Source organism: Pelobates fuscus, chromosome 5, assembly GCF_036172605.1.
Source record: "Pelobates fuscus isolate aPelFus1 chromosome 5, aPelFus1.pri, whole genome shotgun sequence".
NCBI classification, from domain to species: Eukaryota; Metazoa; Chordata; class Amphibia; order Anura; family Pelobatidae; genus Pelobates; species Pelobates fuscus.
The window spans coordinates 128896378-128917263 of record NC_086321.1 but is presented as its reverse complement, the minus strand read 5'-3'; the positions used below and the strand labels follow the sequence as shown (position 1 = coordinate 128917263).

At 38.0% G+C, this 20886-nt stretch overlaps 1 protein-coding gene across 1 annotated transcript in view; it reads right to left on the bottom strand.

Annotated features, from left to right (window-relative positions):
• MLXIP (MLX interacting protein) overlaps window positions 1–20886 on the bottom strand; it is an 83457-nt gene that overhangs the window by 16973 nt on the left and 45598 nt on the right. Inside the window, exons 6-10 of the mRNA XM_063454272.1 lie at window positions 18052–18211; window positions 13462–13551; window positions 9875–9987; window positions 8494–9094; window positions 125–246 (exon numbers count right to left, since the gene is read on the bottom strand). Coding sequence (XP_063310342.1) covers window positions 125–246; window positions 8494–9094; window positions 9875–9987; window positions 13462–13551; window positions 18052–18211 — 1086 coding nt within the window. The remainder of the gene's footprint in view (window positions 1–124; window positions 247–8493; window positions 9095–9874; window positions 9988–13461; window positions 13552–18051; window positions 18212–20886) is intronic.

Here is a 20886-nt window from a genome sequence, read left to right as displayed (position 1 = left end):
CCATGACTTGCTAATGGGAATTTGGAAAAGTATATTACTCTAATTAGTGCCAAAACAAGTATTTTAGTGACAGTATCACTTTACGTTTATTTAGAAAATTACAGTGACATAATGAGTCTCTTACTCCTGCAATTCCAGCTGGTGCAATAACAACATTGGGTTGCGTAATTCTTGGAGCCAGTAGGCTGTCTGTCTTAAGAGATGCAGGAGACACAATCACAGCTTGAGTTTGACCTGGAAAAGAAGCTGGAAAAGATATTCATGTACACTGGATGCAGAGAAAGTTCAAATAAAATGCTGTAACCTACCAATTAATTCTTAGTGATTTCAAGGGGTCCATGATTTTTTCCCTAACTACCCAAGTGTATACATTAAGTAATCATTTTAATAACTGCTTATATGAAGAACTAGAAGATACAATCACCCTTACATAATATCAAAAACCATAAGATTACACAATGTGAAAAGATTTTTTTATTTATTTTATTTTTAACACTGCATTCTCTGGAAAATGGATATAGATTTAAGGATTGTCATGCACATATTATTATTATAATAAAAATACAAATCTGTGATGATTTTATTCCAAGTTTGGAACTTGAGAAATCACCTTTGCCTTTGATGGAGACCCACATCCAAATACACTGTAAATTACATTAAATAAAAAAACAAAAACACATAAATGAAGGCGTTGTCAATATCTACACATACAAATCTATATCTGCACATACACAGTTATATTAAGATTTGAAGAGATTATACAGCATAACATTTCTTCTCTTCTTCATTAGATGTGCTTGAAAAAAAACAAAACAATATAATGTTGTCTGCTTGCCATAGGGACCAGTAAATAAGGTGGAGAGTTAAAATATTACTGTACCTCATGCTAGAAACCATTTTGATATATTTAATATCAGACTGTAAAAATACAACAACCAGACACATTCCAAGGCGGAACATTTCCTCTGTTTTGCGTATCCAGGCCTCTGTTACTGCTCACAGATGCTTCACACAGGGTTTAAAATTTCAAGTCTTCAAGTCCTATACTACTAGCCATGACCTTAAAACATACTCGTCACTGCAAGACAGAAGAGTCCATGGCACATTCACCAGGGGTAAATGTCTACTCTCCAAGGCAGAGTTTTCTCTCGCCAATCACTAGCGTTAAGTGGAAACATTGAGCTCTGCTCTACATAATAAATGCAAACACTGCTTCCTGTAATGTTAGGAACTATTTTTGCAGTGCTAAATAGGTTAGCTGCTGCCATGACGTCACGACTGAAAACCAGACTGTTGGTAATACAAAACAGTCTCCCACCCTAGATATATAGTTTATACCTCCTTTTTAATTACATAGTTAAGAGAATAAACACAGGCAGTACATTTGCAGTAACATGCATTTAAGGCAGTAAATCATGTCGAAGATTATGGCTTGATGAAAGGGCACAATAAAATTGCCATTTGATTAACTTTTTTGGTCACATTATCAGCACTCTCATATATCAAAACAACATTCTTTTGGGATTGTTGTGAAATATAAGTCAAGAGAAACTATATTCCTCAGGAGAATGATTTCTCACAGCTTGTTTAGTGGGGGCTTTCATATGAAGACACATCAAATGGTGTTTTCAAGGTCACAGTGAGGCTTAAGATTTGCAGTTCTTTACCGGGGAAACAAGTGTTTGTGAGATGCAGAAATCTCAAATCTATATCCATAGCAATATTCCAAATTTAGCAGTGTAAACTCTTAATGACTGACTCCTGAAATTCAATGTCTGTGACACAGGTATTTTTTGCAGTTTTGCTGTGAGTTTGTCCCAGTTTAACTTAATAATTATATGTATATATATGAGGAAGAGAGGAAAACTCTTGAAATGCTGCATGCTGCAATGGTATGTTGGCAATATATATTAATAGATTAAAGGACATATAGAGTTTCCCTCTGATACCCTATATGTATGCAAAATAAAAAAACATTACACACAAATATTAAACCAAAACAAAAAACATTTTTTTTTTTATGAGGGGGATGGAGTTTTCTGTAGGTATGTAAAAATGATATCAAACACTCAAATTGAAAATAGACTCACTTTAAAAAAAAAAATTAAAAAATTAAAATACAGAGTGAAATATTGCAAGTAGCGAAATATGGATTTTATAAACATATTAATCTGCTAAATTTGGAGTGCTGAAACTATAACCTGAATAGAAGTTGCAATATTCAAAATTGTCACACAAAAGCATATATTTGTAAGTAAATCCTCTATGTTTTTTAAAGGAACATTGCACGCATCATAACCACTACAGCAGGGCTCGACAAATCCCAGATGCCAAGTTGCCATGGCAACTAGGGATTTTGTCCTGGCACCTAGGTGTTTGTCAGCCTTTATGCTGAGGCGACTGCTTGAGGGAGCAAGGAGGCAGCTGACTGAGGAAGCAGTATCTTTCTGTAGTTCTTGCTTTGCTTCCTCACGAGCTGTTTAGTGATGCTGGGAGTTGGAATATGACGTCACTCTGGCCCTGGCATTACTAAACAACGCAAGAGGAAGTAGAGCAAAAGCTGCAGGAGAATTAGAGAGCAACCACACTGGACCACAGATTAAAGATCCACGTCAGCTCTACCAAAGGTAAAAATTTGTGAGTGTATGAAAAAGTGTGTGTTTAAGTAATCGGCCCCCCTCTGATTGTACGGAAAGGTGTTTTTACTAACCTTTTTTCCCCAAGCTTTACTGATGTCGCCGAGGCTGGTCCCACCTCCATGGCTGAGATAATCAATCTTGATGATCTCAGCCAACCCAATGCTTTTCAATTGAAAAGCATTAGAAAGCTATTGTGCATGCACGACTAAACGTGCAGAGCCAATCAGCATCTTCTCATAGAGATACATTGAGTCAATGCATCTCTATATGAAATATTTAGTGTCTCCATGCAGAGCTTGGCGATGCTGAACGTAGGTGCTGCATACTGTGCAGAACTGGAATAGGAATCACCTGTAGTGGTGGTCCGAGTAACGGTCACTAGAGGTGTTACTAGGCAGTAATGTAAATCGTGCCTTTTTTCTGAAAAGGCAATGTTTACTTTGAAAAGTCTACAGGGACAGGATATAGACACCAGAGCCACTACATTAACCCCTTAAGGACCAAACTTCTGGAATAAAAGGGAGTCGTGACATGTCACACACGTCATGTGTCCTTAAGGGGTTAAGCTGATCTTCATGGAGCTCCTGCAGTAAACCTCATTAGCGGTATAAAAAAGGGGTCTCCCTCTAGCTTATCCAAGTTAATAGATGGCTTGGGTACTTGCTTTTTTTGGGCATTCTTTCACCTCAGAACTATGTAAGGATACACTTTTCTCAGTTTTTTGGTCCTGGTGTCATTCTGTAATATTTTTTTTTTTTTGTTTGTTTCAGCATATTGGCAACACTGTTGGCAAACACAATAAATGTAGATTGTGGGAGTTACATGGAGTTAACTCCATCAGGTAAACCTCCAGGCTCAGATGGCTTTACTATGACTTATTACAAAACCCTTTCCAACATTTTAATACCACAGATGATCAAACTGTTCAATTAATATTTTGGAATACTGGGAAGATGCCAGAGGAGGTCTTGTATGGTCAAATACTTGCTCTTCCTAAACCAGGTAAAGATCTCAAGTAGTGCCCAAAATTCCACCCCATTTCACTTCCTCAGATCCTGTACTTTGCAAGAGCGATTCCTTTGGCTATACCCTTTTCCTTTTTTTTTTTTTTTTTTTAAAGAAGATGCATTCTGCAATGACCAGTTTTAATTGGGAGGAAAAAGTCTAGTAGGTTTAAACTATTGTTACAACAACATAGGACTAGTGGATGATTGGATATCCCGTGCTTTAAAAACAATACTATTTTGCCACAAATGCAACAGAAGCTTTAAAATTTAATTTGGATGTAAATCAGCCTAAATAGCTACAAATGGAAATTGATCAAATTGCCCCACGTTCAAGTAAAAAATTCTGTGGTTACCCGACTGTAAATGCCCAAGAATCAGAAACATGTTCCAATCCTATGAAAATCACAAAAAAGGCTAGGGACATTGTGTTTGGAAAAATAAGAGAATTTCACGACTGCTCTCATGCCATGCCACTGTCTGTTTTGAAAGAAGATATTCCACAAATTGATTTAACATTATGGAAATCCCATTCCTTATATAACTTAGACAAAGTTTTGGAATGAAATAGTTTACTTTCTATTGATAAATTAAAAGATAAATATAATTTAGAAGGGGGCAGAGCCGGACATCCAAGCAGACTAGACGTGCATGTCAAAAGCTCCTGAGTCTGGAGCCAAGATTCTGGGTTTATTGCCCGACTACCCGATCGTACAGACTGCTAAAAGCAATTTTCGTGACTAGGAGACTGCACTGCACCCTGGGATACCCAATTTACGGTTCGAAACTGCTGCAGCCTGACTCAGCAGGCCCTAGTAACAAAGTGACGGATACTCTGGAAGCCATATTTGACAGATTCTGGGCCATGCTGGGCAACCGTGCAAGGCAAGCAAAGGCAACACGGGAGAAGGGAAAGCAACAAGAAGTGACCTGGGAAGCACCTAAGGGACGAAAGTTACCCCACACTCACTCGACTAGATTAAAGCGACGAAAGCTGCAGTAACAACACTACCAGCTGAGGAAGCGAGTTAAGGACCAATGTCCTGCACACTGCTGCTGTGGAGTGCCGTGTCCCAACATACAAGCACCTGTCCTAAGTTACACAAAGACACCACCGCAGTCACCTCTGAGGCTGCCCCCCCATACCGTCTGAGGCTGGACATCTCCTCACTAAGCGAGAGTGTCGCTTCCTGGCAAATCACCCCCATGCTGGACAGTTCTGTATACCCTGTGGGTATAGGCTAAAAGGGGTTAACTCGAGTGGCATGTGGAGCTGGGGTCCTGCCTCTACAATCTACACCCTACGGGTCATTGTAATCTTTGGCAGACACCTATGGCTCTGATACCCACATTCAGCATGTGTCCAGTTATATTTTGGTTTTATTTTACATGTATAAGCTTATCCATGCTATATGATTTCTTCTGAACCGATTTCTAAGTAACTCACCTCTACTTGCATCACTTAAACCTGCTTAAGTTTTCTCCAAGTGGTGGACTCCTGTATGTAATATAACTTTGTTTACAAGTACTCAAGCCAGTTCCTCTTATTTATTTATTTTTCTTTCACCTAGTGTAGCTCGTTTAAAGCCAACAGCTTGAACTAGACCTACTATATTATATGCATAACCATGTGTAGTCAGATACTAGGATAGGAGTGTATAGCTCATTTCCATAATGCAATGTCCTAGCCTGACGATACTCTCGCTGTGACTACTGGGTGAAATGTATATGTGAGCCGAGCTACTGTTTGCCTTTGGTTTTATGAAGCTACAGACATAAGCCTGTTTACTTATCTACTTTAAAAAAAAAAAAAAAAGTGCAATGTTTCTCTTTAAGGCCATATGTTTAAATGTGAATACAAACCTGGTTGCGCCAGTTGTTGTGGCAGTGCAGCTCCACATGTTCAACCTCTGCACGAACAAAATAAAGAATTAAAAAATATATATAATTTTTAAAATTCTTCTGTTGAGGAATATGACATTATCTCTCTTACACTTCAGGAGTGCTTTAGGGGTTCCGAACTGGATCACAATTATAACAAATTGGAGATAACAAATTTAGTAAAGAATCATTTCTATTTGTTACCTATTTGTGTCACCAAGGTCTACAACTAAAATGGACTTTATGATGGCTCATTGTCTCATTAACTGTGGCCATGCCCTAAAATACAGGCCTTTTGGAAAGACATACACAATATTATAAAGAAAACAGATCAAACTATAGTAGAGTAAAAAATTGTCAAGATTATGGTAGGCCATATACTCATTGCTGCGGCCTCTTTTATTCCTAGATATTTGAGATCTGAAACCGTTCCATCAAAGAGGTGTTATAGTTATTATTCGAAAATAAACACTTTCAATTAACACTCAGATGTGACTAACCATAAACGAAAAGCTCTAAATCTTTTGGAACACCTGGGATGATAAATTATGTAAGACATGTCCACTTTAGTTTAGGTTATTCTCTCATCTGTGGATTATTACATTTTTCTTTTTTTATCTGTTTTAAATTGTAGACCTGTATAGCGGTTTAATAACTGCTTGATATACTCATATGATATTACTTGACGATTGGATGTATTACCCCCTTTTTATTTTTATAAATATATTTTTATGTTGTACTTTATATATATTTTTTTGGGGGGGGGATACCAACATTTTATTAATCCAGCACTGCCTAGTCCTTACGTATATACCGGTATTTCTTTTTATATTATAAATTCTAATAAAAACCATTTGACCAAAATGAAACTTTAAAAAAAAACAACTAAAAAAACCACAAACAACCAACTGGTTCTAATTTTTTTTTAGCTGGCTCCTAGATTCCAAGCATTTGTCCAGCCCTGCACTACAGCATGCTGCAGTGATCATGGTGTCCACAAAAGATTAATCACCCCAAGCCCCCATACATACGCCTTTTTTGTTTCTCTTGCCTATTACAAATCCTGTTGTGTTTCTGTTCAAACGCTCTGAGCTCCAGTGACAGATTAGGAAGAGGAACATACAATGGATGCATGGAATAGCCCTCCAGGTGAATTGGTAGAGGTTAACACAGTAAAGGAGCTTAAGCATGCGTGGGTTAGGCATAAGGCTATCCTAGCTATAAGATAAGTCCAGGGACTAATGAAAGTATTTAGAAAATTGGGCAGACTAGATGCACCGAATGGTTCTTATCTGCCGTCCCATTCTATGTTTGTATACAGAGGTTCAGCTATGGTCCTGATTGGCTAGAATAAGTGACATTGCAGAGAGGCAAGTTCTTGACACTGTCTTCCTGCCTGTCAGCCGGGCTGCACAACTATGTCTAAAAGTTGTTGCCAAAAATAAAATATATCCAATTGTAGGGCATTCTGTGGGTAAAAATGCCTTGCTATAGAGAGAGTATTGGCAGACTGGTTCAAGCTGAAAGTAAGGTTAACTGTAATTAAAATAATTACAACAGTACTATCCAGAAAAACACCCCTCTGAGCACACATCATGACAAACCTTGAAGTGTATTGGCACAGGAGCAGTCACATTAAACTTTTGTGAGCTGAGAACAGGATATTGATTTTTAAGGTGACATAGGAACACTGGACAGGGACAGACACTTTTGTCAAAATTTGCAGTAAAATCAGCAAACCCATCCTGCCTTTGCCAACAGTTCATGGTTATGGTGGTATAATTGTGTGGGGGAATATTTTCTTGAAACATATTGGGCCCCTTTAATAACAGTTAGCATTGTTTAACCCCTTAAGGACACATGACGTGTGTGACACGTCATGATTCCATTTTATTCCAGAAGTTTGGTCCTTAAGGGGTTAAAGGAACACTCCAGGCCCCATAACAATGTCATTGAAATGAAGAGTTTTTGGTTTGAGGAGGCCCTGGATACAAAACTTCATTAACAGTTTAACTCCTTGAAGTAAGCAGGCGCCTGGGGACCTCCATTAAGTGATTGTGTTGCCTGGAGTTAAATGTCACAACTTACCAGATTATTGTTGCTGATCATGTGCATCCCTTCATGGCCACAGTCAACCTATCTTCCAGTGGCCATTTCTACCAGGGATTATGAACCATGTAACAAAGTTTATGTCATCTCAACCTAGTTCCATAAATATTATAAATCCAGTGAATGTCATTGAGGTTTACAGTTACCCGATATCACTTCAATAAACCACCAATGGGATGTCATGGAGAGGGATATTTAAAGCATAAACACGCAGCTGCATGATGCGAACAAATCAAGAGTCTCTAAGGAATACTTCCAGAATCTTGTTAAATACAAGCTATGTTAAACAAACAAACAAACCAAAAAAAATACAAGTGTTATGTATGCCTAGGAGGTGCCGATTTCAATTAAAGTCAATATACAGTTATATAGCTATGGTAGTGTGCATGTCAAGCATCTCCCATTTCATTCCCGACTAAAATATTGTAAATTATTGTATAGATTGGATAGGATGGATATCTTCCTAGCCAAATTTCCTGGTGGAAGAGAAGATCACTGGAAGAGGATCAAAGCCCAGTGTCACACATCAGGTAATATACCAACAAGCCATTGTGCTTTTTTGTAACAACATTTCTAATGAATTATGACAAATCCACTCTCAAGCACCCTTTGTTTAGGCAAACTACCATAAACCAGGTCAGTGGTGAGTAGGGATAACAAACTTACATGAACAAACTAATAAATTGCTTTGGTAAAAAAGTAAATATGTTGCGCAATAGTAATAAAATACATTTTAAAAATAAAGATCAGAGAGTAAATGATGAGAAACCTTACCTTAATTGTTGTTGCAAGAGACATTTGCATTTAGAGAGATATATATAAAAATAAAATAAAAAAACTACATAAAATATCACACTTACCAGGTGCAAAAAGTAAAGATACAGTTTCTGGATGAGGGGGAGCAGGAACAATTTTTTGGGGCTGCTTTTTCTGCTTCACTCCAGAATTGGAGAGGGCAAAGTATGTATGAGTCTGATGTGCATTTTGTTGAGTTAATCCTGCAGGCTGCAGTGAAATGTTACAAGGCACTTGTTGTTGAGTTGTAAGAATTAGGTTCTGGTTCTGACTAAACGTCGTTGAAGCAGGATTATGGGTCTGTGTTGCCGAGGCAGTGTGCGTGATAACAGAGTTGCCGCAGAGTTTGAATTTATCAGTGTCCTGGTGAACAATAGATGCCTGAGGTGCTAGGCATGTATTCGGAGGCACGGTTGGTGAAGCAGATTGGTTTTGGAAGAGCGTCACAGAAGGAGGGAAAACTGGAACTAAACCGTGCTGGCTGCTTACAGATGTTTCTGAATTAAACTTAACTGGTCTATGAGTTCTAGGGATGCTGCCCAAACTAGCTGCTCGTTCCCGCTTCACTTCTGGGACGTGTGATGCAATGGAGGGAGCGCCTGGGGACGGTATTAGCTCCTCATCAAGGTTCACGGGAGTGAGGGTATTACTCGATACGACAGAAGGCTGGAAATACAGTTTAGAAAAACATGGTAGCTGTAGGAAAATGATCTATAGTGTTTGGTACAAACATGCAATAGTAAATGGTTTATTTACCGAGTAAGGGTTTTAAATTTATGGTGGAAATTCACAGTTTTAACAAGCAGCTTTGTTGCAGAGTGAGATGAAGAGACCAATAAGACTGCCAGACACGATAGCACCCTTAATATCAAGCCAATATTCTATGCATTGAATTTAAACAAACTACTGTAAAATGGGTAGATTTTAAGCACATTTATGACATACATGGAACAGCAATTACCACTGTTAGACATGCACAATAGTAGTTGCGGCCAAATATAACCCCCCCACTAATTAATGAGTCAAACAGTAAAAAAACAAAAAGAAAAAAAAAAAAAAAAGTTTCATTAAGAACAATGGAAGGGGGCTAAAGGCGCCATAACCACTAAAGGGAGGCTATACTGTTCCTGCACCACAACCACTACAGGGAGGCTATCATTTTCCTGGAACCATAACCACTACAGTGAGGTTATAGCATTCCTTTAAGATGGATAAAAGACACAGAATGTAAATGTCGTTAGGCCATACATGGTCTGTCGGCATTTGCGGAAAGCAAAAGGGACATGCTCAAAATGTAAGACTTTATCTTTGGAAATTATAGATTCTCAAACACCAGTTCAAATTATCCTTTACATAAACATTTCAAAAACTTGTATTGCAATTTTTTCCTCCACTTTAACTTTGGTAAATGTCCAAATGATTGCTTTGAAAAAAAATCCATCTTACCTGCAATGCCTGACTACAAGAACGCAAACCAGTGTCAGACATGGGGACGGTAGGCGCAGCAGAAGCAGAAGGATAAAAGGTTGATGATGATAGACGATTGGAAGAAAAAATATCTGGAACACAAATTTCCAAGATCTTAGAAAGCAGAATACAACAGGATTGGGCATGAGCTAACCACATTTACTAAAGTAACAGTTCTGGAGAAGGCAAACTATGGCATTAAACTGAACCTCTGCACTGCAGAGATATGTGTAGGAAGGATCGTTCGTGTTCCTGTGAACTTAAAGCGGCTCAGTCACTTTACAGATCTGGCTTTTAAAGGAAAACTAAAGTGTGTAGAATACAAACCTGTGTCCCCGTCCTTATAGTGGTCCTCCCCACCCCCCAACCCCTCCCCCACCCCCCCATGTGTGTCACAAAAATAATAAAATAAAGAGGATTTTACTCAACTTACTCCAGCAGAAAGGCTTCCTGGGCGCTGCTTATCTCTCTCCTCCAACAATGGGCAGCTGCGCATGCCCAGCGAGTGCCACCCACACATCCAAGCTTCCCCATAAAAAAAGCATTGGGTCACGTGACATCATGTGACATTTTAATTGATCGTGCAGTGGAAGCTCCTCCAGTGGCCATCAGTACGACAGCCACTGGAGGTGTGCTTAACTCCTCAAGATAGACATTAACGTTTCTGCAAAATGGCAATATTTTATCTTGAATTTTTAAATGACAACACCACTGCACCCAGGCCATTTCATAGGTCCTTTAAATGACTCTATTTTTTTAAATTTACCAGAATGTTTAGTTATACATAAGAAGTATGTTTATTCTTCTGTTCAAAGTTTCATTTCAGTAGCCAAGCTAGTTTACCCATAATCCATCAGTCAAAAGAATCTCACACAAGGCAAAACCGCACTCATCATGGACAGAGGGGAACAAAATGGAGGCACCCAGGTACACAGATCCAGCGCAAAAAATGTAATAAAAAAAAAAAAAAAAATATATATATATATATATATATATAAATAAAGGTAAGTGGTAAAGGAGCAGAGTATAACCACTAAGGTCCCAATCTACATGTGTTTTACACAAGGTATAATAAAAATGAAAATCCAGCGCACTCCCATATCCACTAAACAGCAACTTTGGTGCTGACAGATTTTATTTATTTATTTATTTTTTTAAACACCTCATCGAGGCAAAAAATGCCTTTGCCTGTTAGAGTAGGACCTGCCAAAGATGGGGTACATTGACGTTGTGGCAGGCTTATGCAATGTATGATCATATAATGTAACTAAACCCCCATTATTTTTTTTCCTAGATTAGGTGTATTTAAAAAATGAATAAACTCTGTCAGCACCAAAGTAGCTGTTTAGTGGATAAGGGAGTGCGTTGGAGTTTCATTTTTATTGTACTTATAGGCTCCCAGCAGCACCCTTTTTATGCATGTTTAGGTGAGTGCAGCCAGCCCCTTGTTTACTCAAGGTATAATGAAACGAGAGAACTAAATTGAACTGCATTGAAAGACGACACTGCATTAAGCAAGTTTAATTTTAACTAAAGTGCTGATTTGGGACAAATAGAATATATGTTTTTATTACATTTTACATGTTGTACTAAGCAAAAGCCAACATTTCTCGCACAGAAAGATGCAGACTGCTAAGGTCAACAGACATTATCTGCTTACAGCAGTGAAAAAATGAAGCCAACTACTACTGTCTGAGAGCCCCTAGCTGACTGCATCTGCTGATTGCATGCCAATACTGTTATTAGCCCCCAGCCCTATAAGTCTCGTTTTACACAACAGCAGTCTTAAAACGTGCTGCATACATTTTTTTAGCATTGTGCAGTTTGTGATCAAGAAAGTTCATACTAAAGAACATTCCAAGCACCATAACCACAACAGCCAACAGGTAAGTTGTGAAACCTTTGTTAAACAGCTGAGGAATAGGGGAACTGTCACTTCTCAACTTTTCTAATACAAAGCTTACCTGTGCCCTATATATATATAGCAAATAGGTTTTTGAGAGGTCTAAAAAAAAAAAAAAAAAAAGGTAGGACTTCACACATATCTATCCATGAATTTGGCATCTTAATTATGGCTCCCTGTCAATCATCATTCTAAATGTTGCCCTCATGTGCCAACAAACACAGTTAAACAGGAGAACACTACGTTTCTCTTCTTCTCATTTGCATTGTGTGCCTTGGCTACGTTTATACTATATTGGTTTATGATGTCATTTGTCATAATTTTTTAAAAGAAAATGGAGAATCACAAAAAACATTATATGTGATTTACAAAGTTTTATTCAATGGTGTAATTTCTAGAGAAGTAACATTTCAACTTTAAAGGGGCACTATAGTCACCCAGACCACTTCATCTCGAAGAAGCGGTCTGGGTGGAGTGTCCCTGTCCTTTTAACCCTACAATATAAAACATTTAACATTTTTTTCACTACTTTTTTTGTTTGGGAATTAAAGGGACACTGTAGGCACCCAGACCACTTCAGCTCATTGAAATGGTCTGGGTGCTGTGACCCTTTTGCACTTAGTGCTGCAAGGTAAAACATTACAATTCCAGAGGACTGCAGTGTTGACATTGCAGCTCTAAGTCTGCCCTCAGTGGCTGTCTACCAGACAGCCACTAGAGGGTTCCGGAATCCAAATGGACTTTTTGTGTGTAAGCTGACGCTGGACGTCCTCAGGCTCTGCATGAGGACCTCCAGCGTCAGATTTTCTCCATAGGAAAGTATCGAATAATGCTTTTCTATGGGGAAGTCTAATGCACATGTGGTCATTGCCGCGCATGCGCTTTAGATCTCCCCTGACGGCTGATGTCGGCAGGGGAGGAGCGTGGGTGGAGCCTGACCCAGCGCCGAGGGACATCGGCGCTGGATTCAGGTAAGTGGCTGAAGGGGTTTTAACCCCATCAGCACCACAGGAGGGGGGGAGTGGGGTGATCTATTAACACCATAGTGCCAGGAAAACCGCTTTGTTTTCCTAGCACTATAGGATCCCTTTAAGGAAGAGAAAAACCTAAAGGGTCACTATAGTCACCAGAACAAGGTTCAACCTACGTTCAACATCTCCACTCCATGCATGGAGGTGCTGAACATTCCTCATATAGATGCATTGAGTCAATGCATCTCATGAGAAGAAGCAGATTGTTGCAGTGCTTTGCCGCGCATGTGAATTAGCCTCCCCCCTTTTCCTATGGAAAAGCATTGTATTGGCTGAGATAGTATTAGGTCTGTAATGTCATTATGAGATATGGTCCACAACATCTGGATGTCAAATGCTGCTGACGTAGATACTACCTATACAGAATTTTAGGATGGTCTTTGAGATGGTTAGTAAAAGCAGTTTAGCCTCCTTTATTCTACTGCTTTATATCGGCCTTCTACCAAAATAAAGATTTCCCAAGCATTCTACGGGGAGCACATGAGGATTGAGAGATCCTGCTTACACACATCCTAGAATACTTTTTTCTAGTCACATTTAAATATATATTTAGTTTGTATACATGGACTGACAAATCAAAACAAACAAAACTGCAATTGTGAAATCAGAGCAAATGATGCTCACCCACTCACCCTGAAATGATTCAAAAGTGTCCATCAGATCCAAGTTTGGATGCAATGGAAAAAGGTCTGGTTGGATCATGTCTGCATTTCCAGCATATTCTGCAAAAAAACAGAGGGCAGCCATTAATACAAGGGTGTAGGAGCATCATCTCATAGGATGGATTTATATTCTATACCAGCTAAATATAAATATGTCATGGACCCATGTACCATCTGTGATATTAAAATTGTGGATAGGTCAAAAATAGCAGTAGGCAGATGTGTAGGATAGTGGAGCTGAGCATGGAAAGGGGTAACTTACTCCCATCATGAAACAGAATCGAAGAGTGATGGGAGCAAAAAAAATGAAAATAAATAAATAACGGAGACTGTTGCCAAGAAGTATGAACAAAAATCTTGAAATAATCAACAATTGTTGGTTGGTAGAAAAATGGATGGATAGATAGATAGAGAGCGATGTACATATGTTGGGTCTCTTTCATGTTCACATGATATGGCCTATAGTACAAAAAACAAAACAAAAAATAAACTAAACAAGGGTCAGTACAGTAATAGATAACAGAGTTTTGAAGAAAATAAGCCACAAAAAAAGGACAGCAAGATGAGTGCAAACTCTGCATATTTGGAAATACCTTTTTTTTTGTAAATTAATTTTTTAGTGCTAATGTAAGACTGGTAATTATTTTGAAATATATTTACTTGTTTGTAACAACACTTTCTAAGACCAACAACACACCTTTGGACATACACTATTCTCTACACTGCACTATATGAAAACACCAAATTCTGCTCATACCCCTGATTTCTGATGTAAAACAAGTGAATTTTGAGGAGGATGGAACAGTCGTTTGTTCTGCATAATATTAATGCACCATCAAGAGAAAAAGAAAACTGAACAGACTGTCCAACAATTTATGACTGAAATTTTTTTTTAAAGAAATCTAGTTTGAGGATTAGGGACCATTAGTAATAGTCCTATGATTATATTACCATATTGTCCGTCATGAAACAATACATTTAACAAGTTCTAGGAGTATGGTATGGTTATTGACAATCTGATTAAATCGTATATCTGTGGAAAACTAAAAGCACAGTATTCTGTATTTCAACATTTATTTATTTTTTATTTTGAAAGAAGTACACATTGAGATTTTTTTTGTTTGAACCATGTCCTGGATCATACGCATCATTATACTCAACAGTAAATCATTTTAATGTCAAAGAAGGGCAAAAGGCTGCATTGGCCTTTCTGGAGAGAGACCCTGAAGATTGAATAGGTTCTACAGTTGGTGAATAAACTAATTGGGCCATTTCATGAGTTATGGTTTAATATAACCATAAGAAGAGCAATCAAAAGGGTACAGGATTCACACACGTAAGGTTTACAAACACATATACAGATAGACTAGATAAACACACTTCTCTCTCGTGCTCTATCTATGAGGGTTTTAGGGAAATTTGGCTTGAATGTTACAGCATTTGCACCCCACATAATGCCAGCAGATGGCTATCCTTATAAGAGGTGCTTCTTGGTTCCTGGATTTAAAGAACTAAAGTACCGGGTTGTGAATGTTGACACAGAGCTGTGCCTCTGTTAGATCAGCCAACTGCCTCAACGTGTGTCCTGCTCTGGTGCTGCATACACTGATATCGTACAACATCCTGAAGGTTTGTAAGATTACAATGCAAGCTGCAAACCTTGCTGGTCTGGCAATGGTAGGAATAAATAGGAAGAGGGAAGGTAATTGAAATGACAGAGAGGATAGAGCTTGGGAAACTATGGGAAGTCGTAAATGGAGATTGGAGGAAAATGTGACATTGAAAGAGCTAGAAACATTGGGAGTGTAAGCAACACAGAGGTAGTGAAAGGTGGGGATAGGAGATATGGTGTAGGTGGAAAAATAGGACACCTATTCAAGCATACCTACATTAACAATAATGTATTAATGGTGGAGTTGAATTATCATTTCTAATAAATTACAAGACATTTAAAAAAAAACACTAAATAAGCAAACAAACAAAAAAAAAAAAACACACTATAAGAAAAGTTCTGCCCCCTCCTGTCAATTCTTCAGTATAGAGTCAGCACAGACCTCTATGCCAAAGAATTTAATGACAAGATGAGCAGAAGAACTTGAGTTTTCCTGCACAGAGCATGTGCTAAATATGCGGGCAATGTAGCCACTGTGTGTTTCCAAGGTGGGCAAATCAAAATCAGACTGGAGTTGGGTGTTACAGTAGTGTAGCACTTATTGAGCTGCAGACTGGCAATTTATGATCTACCACTATTCAGATCTTTACACTGCTAAAAGGGCTAAATAGATACCTCCCTCTTAAGGGATGAATAGATACCTCCCTATTAAGCCGTGGCAGTCCTAGTGTCCCTCTTTTGTAGGAGCTCCATATTGTTGGTGTGTCTGAATGTATAACAGAGGTTGATAGTAATAACACTCACAGTAATGTGCCTATAAAATACAATACATTTGTTCAGAATCTAAAACTATAGATATTGGTCTTTGTAAGAAACATTGTTCTAAGTTACATTTTAGTTGCAAATTGCCATTAGTAAGTGACAAGAAATCTCACAACAGCCTTAGCCCTGGCTACACCCCGGCACACACCCCTAAAATACAGGGTCCTTCTTTTGTCTATCTGAAACGTTGGTAGGTATGTAATGGAATGTGGCTGTCAGCCTATGTCTGAATCTCCCCCATCTGTCAGAAACCACATAAAATATCCGTTTGGATCACCAGAAATGAAAATGCATTCAAGATTCTTTCTTGATGGCACTTAAAGGCACATTTATCCAGACTTTATTCGACTGGTATATATTCTCATATGTGGTGGTTAAAGCCCTTTTGGACAGGACCATCTTCACCTACTGTTCCCTTATGTTATATGTGTTTTGTTAGAATTAAAGGTTTGTCTTGTTTACCTATTGTACAGCGCTGCAAAATACGTTGGGGCCATATGACTAATCGTAATAAGTGATCCAGACGTTAGATTGTAGAGATCTTATTTCCATGAGATGCTTTCCCATTAAAAGAATACTAAACAAGTTGATAGTGCATGTCAGGAACACTTTACCCACATTTCATAAGATTTGGGATCAATGGGAGCAGAATAATAGTCAGTAAAGCAAACGGGACTTGGTCTTCCAAACCTCGCCATTATTGATAATTTCATTTTTAGGGTTCACCTGTTTTGAGGGGGGATTCTTGAATTTCTTTAATTTATATTGTATATAAACGTATAATGTTAAGTTCAGTTAATTTGTCAACTGCAAGAATATCAACTGCACACATGGCAAAATGCACAAATCTACTGAAAATGCAGCAATGAAACGATTCTCTTATTATTAGATAAAATGTGCAGTCCTTGACATTGTATCATTTGACTGCCTGTACCTAAACAAAGATTTAACTAAATACTAAAGATTTAGTAAATTACATAATAAGGAGTTCAGACAAGACAAAGCCAGGACAAAAAAAAAATGCAGATTAGGAGCAGAAGTAGAAAATAATACCTCTTCTTCTCTTTAAGCTTTCCCTATGCTGACTGCCAAGTGAGAAGGATAGACCTACCAATTACAGACAGGGAGCCAAGATAGAGGTTACCAGTTGTGGGATAAAGATGTGTTTCTACATAATATTTTATTTTCACATCTTGTCAGGTATAGGAAAAAGTAAACATAAAACTCCTGGGTAGCGACATTGCTCCTTCAAAAGAAATATATTAGCTTTTATATATGAATACCAACAAGCCACTTGGTAAAAACCAACTGTAACCTAACCTACACATTACTGGGAGTGCCCCTTTAACAGCAGTGAAACTCCATATTGCACACATACTATAAATAAAAACACACTAAATGACATACATGCACTTCTGAGGAGGCGAGAAATGATGTTTGACAAGGAGTTGAAATAAGAGGTAAACACACAGATACAAACACGATCAATGCTCAGTTTACTCTTTAATTTCACAGGAGATTAATAGGTGCACATTTAGGCTTCTCTGTAATTATTTTGCTTTCAATGGAGATTAAGCTATATAGCAGCCCTGTCCAGTAATAGAATATACTGTTTGAGCATTCAGCAGTATTCTTGTTTACATTAGAAGATTGGGAGCTGGGTTTTCTCATATTCTGTATTAGTAGGTCTCTGACAATCTGTGTTTATAAAAACCTTCAGGTATCAAGACCAGGTGTGCACGCCACTAGGAGCATGATAACTCAAAAGACACTCGTACTATGATAGATTTGGCAGCAGTTTGGTGTATGAGTTACAATCTGGATTCAACAACACAATACTGCAAGTAAGGCCCCAAAGGGAAAAGCTCTCACCAAAACAAAGTTAAAAAAAAAAACAAAAGTGGAACACCTGTTATTTTACCAATAACGGATTAAAGGGACTATCACTCTTATAAAGAGTTTGGAATCGACAATAAGCTATTGCTATGTATTTGGGTCATATGGCACAGCTGGGGTACACAACATACATTTAAGTAACCCCAAGGTACTGTGGGCAGCATTTCCTGGAGCGAGAGACTGAGGAATTGTCCTTTTAGAGAATGGAGTATACCTTTAGAGATACATACCTATCTCTTTTGGGTTATGCTGATGAGAAGAAATAGTAGAAAATAATGTGTCGCTGATCTCAGCCATAAGCATTTCCATGTCCAGAAGAGTCTCTTCCTCCATTGGGACTGGGGTGTCTCTCCCATCCACACTGTTATACCAAGGGACAACATCATCATCCTGCAAGACAATTATTCATCTTTATTACTTTGATCTTCAATATTTTCAATAAAAAAATAAAAATATAAGACAGGATTACTTATCTGTCCCTGAATACAATCCTCTCTAAATGCAAATTATGCTTTCAATTCAATCACAGAAACACCCAATTCAATGAATGGCACACTATAGTGTGAGAAAGAATTGTTTGAAGCCTATGCCATTATCCAAACTTCGAGTAATGTGTAGTGTGTATTGTATAAGCAGAACCCCCAGCAATGTGTGTATAGTAGTATCAGAACCTATAGCAATGTGTAGTGTGTATGGTATTAACACAGCCCCCAGTAACATACAGTGTTAATACCATTATCAGAACCCCCAGAAACACAGTGTGTATAGTAACATACAGTATGTATAGTATCAGAACCCCCAGAAACACAGTGTGTATAGTAACATACAGTATGTATAGTATCAGAACCCCCAGAAACACAGTGTGTATAGTAACATACAGTATGTATAGTATCAGAATCCCCAGAAACACAGTGTGTATAGTAACATACAGTATGTATAGTATCAGAACCCCCAGAAACACAGTGTGTATAGTAACATACAGTATGTATAGTATCAGAATCCCCAGAAACACAGTGTGTATAGTAACATACAGTATGTATAGTATCAGAACCCCCAGAAACACAGTGTGTATAGTAACATACAGTATGTATAGTATCAGAATCCCCAGAAACACAGTGTGTATAGTAACATACAGTATGTATAGTATCAGAACCCCCAGAAACACAGTGTGTATAGTAACATACAGTATGTATAGTATCAGAACCCCCAGAAACACAGTGTGTATAGTAACATACAGTATGTATAGTATCAGAACCCCCAGAAACACAGTGTGTATAGTAACATACAGTATGTATAGTATCAGAATCCCCAGAAACACAGTGTGTATAGTAACATACAGTATGTATAGTATCAGAACCCCCAGAAACACAGTGTGTATAGTAACATACAGTATGTATAGTATCAGAACCCCCAGAAACACAGTGTGTATAGTAACATACAGTATGTATAGTATCAGAACCCCCAGAAACACAGTGTGTATAGTAACATACAGTATGTATAGTATCAGAACCCCCAGAAACACAGTGTGTATAGTAACATACAGTATGTATAGTATCAGAACCCCCAGAAACACAGTGTGTATAGTAACATACAGTATGTATAGTATCAGAATCCCCAGAAACACAGTGTGTATAGTAACATACAGTATGTATAGTATCAGAACCCCCAGAAACACAGTGTGTATAGTAACATACAGTATGTATAGTATCAGAACCCCCAGAAACACAGTGTGTATAGTAACATACAGTATGTATAGTATCAGAATCCCCAGAAACACAGTGTGTATAGTAACATACAGTATGTATAGTATCAGAATCCCCAGAAACACAGTGTGTATAGTAACATACAGTATGTATAGTATCAGAACCCCCAGAAACACAGTGTGTATAGTAACATACAGTATGTATAGTATCAGAATCCCCAGAAACACAGTGTGTATAGTAACATACAGTATGTATAGTATCAGAATCCCCAGAAACACAGTGTGTATAGTAACATACAGTATGTATAGTATCAGAACCCCCAGAAACACAGTGTGTATAGTAACATACAGTATGTATAGTATCAGAATCCCCAGTAACATATAATGTTTATAGTATTATCATAACCCACGGTAACATACAATGTGCATAGTATTATCAGAGCCCCCAGGAACATACAATGTGTATAGTTTCATAGAACTTGGGCTGTGTTACATTATTGTATGCTCCAGTTAGTTCTTTTATTTGGAGTCTGTGTGCATTAAGAGGCTACAGATTATAGAACTCCAGAGAGTGTAGTGTGCCTGAGTTTATAAGAATTTCACAACACATTACGTTTTTACATGCAGTGTGCAGAGACTCCAGTAACTAATTTTGTGTATGGTTGTATTACAGAATTCTGATTGACATGCAGTGTGTATGGTTGTATTACAGAATTCTGATTGACATGCAGTGTGTATGGCTGTATTACAGAGTTCTGATTGACATGCAGTGTGTAAGGCTGTATTACAGAGTTCTGATTGACATGCAGTGTGTATGGTTGTATTACAGAGTTCTGATTGACATGCAGTGTGTAAGGCTGTATTACAGAGTTCTGATTGACATGCAGTGTGTATGGCTGTATTACGGAGTTCCATCTAAAAACCTCTCTGGGTTGTTTTATAATAAACAAGTGGCAAACAATTACTGGCTTCTATGCATCATCACACATCAGTGGGTACGTGTGATATTCTGGTCCAACCAGTTTTTTCAGATATATGTTAAAGTGGGAACATCAACAGGAAACTAAATGTTGATATTTTATATGATCATATTACAGTGCAGTACTTTAGCCATGCCAGGCATATTTTCATTAGGTTGTGTTCGCAAAATCTGGCATTTTTCCCGAGTATTAGCTGAACTTATGCAAAAAGGGGAACAGAGACAAGTCTTTGGCAGACAGTCTAATTTTCTGGCAAGTCAGATTATGCTTCTACACCCTGATGGAAGCTACAGATTGCAAACAGCAATAAAGCACGACAAGCTCTTTTTATGTTATAAATAAATGTTCAAGACATTTTATATTCTACAAAATTTCAGCACGTA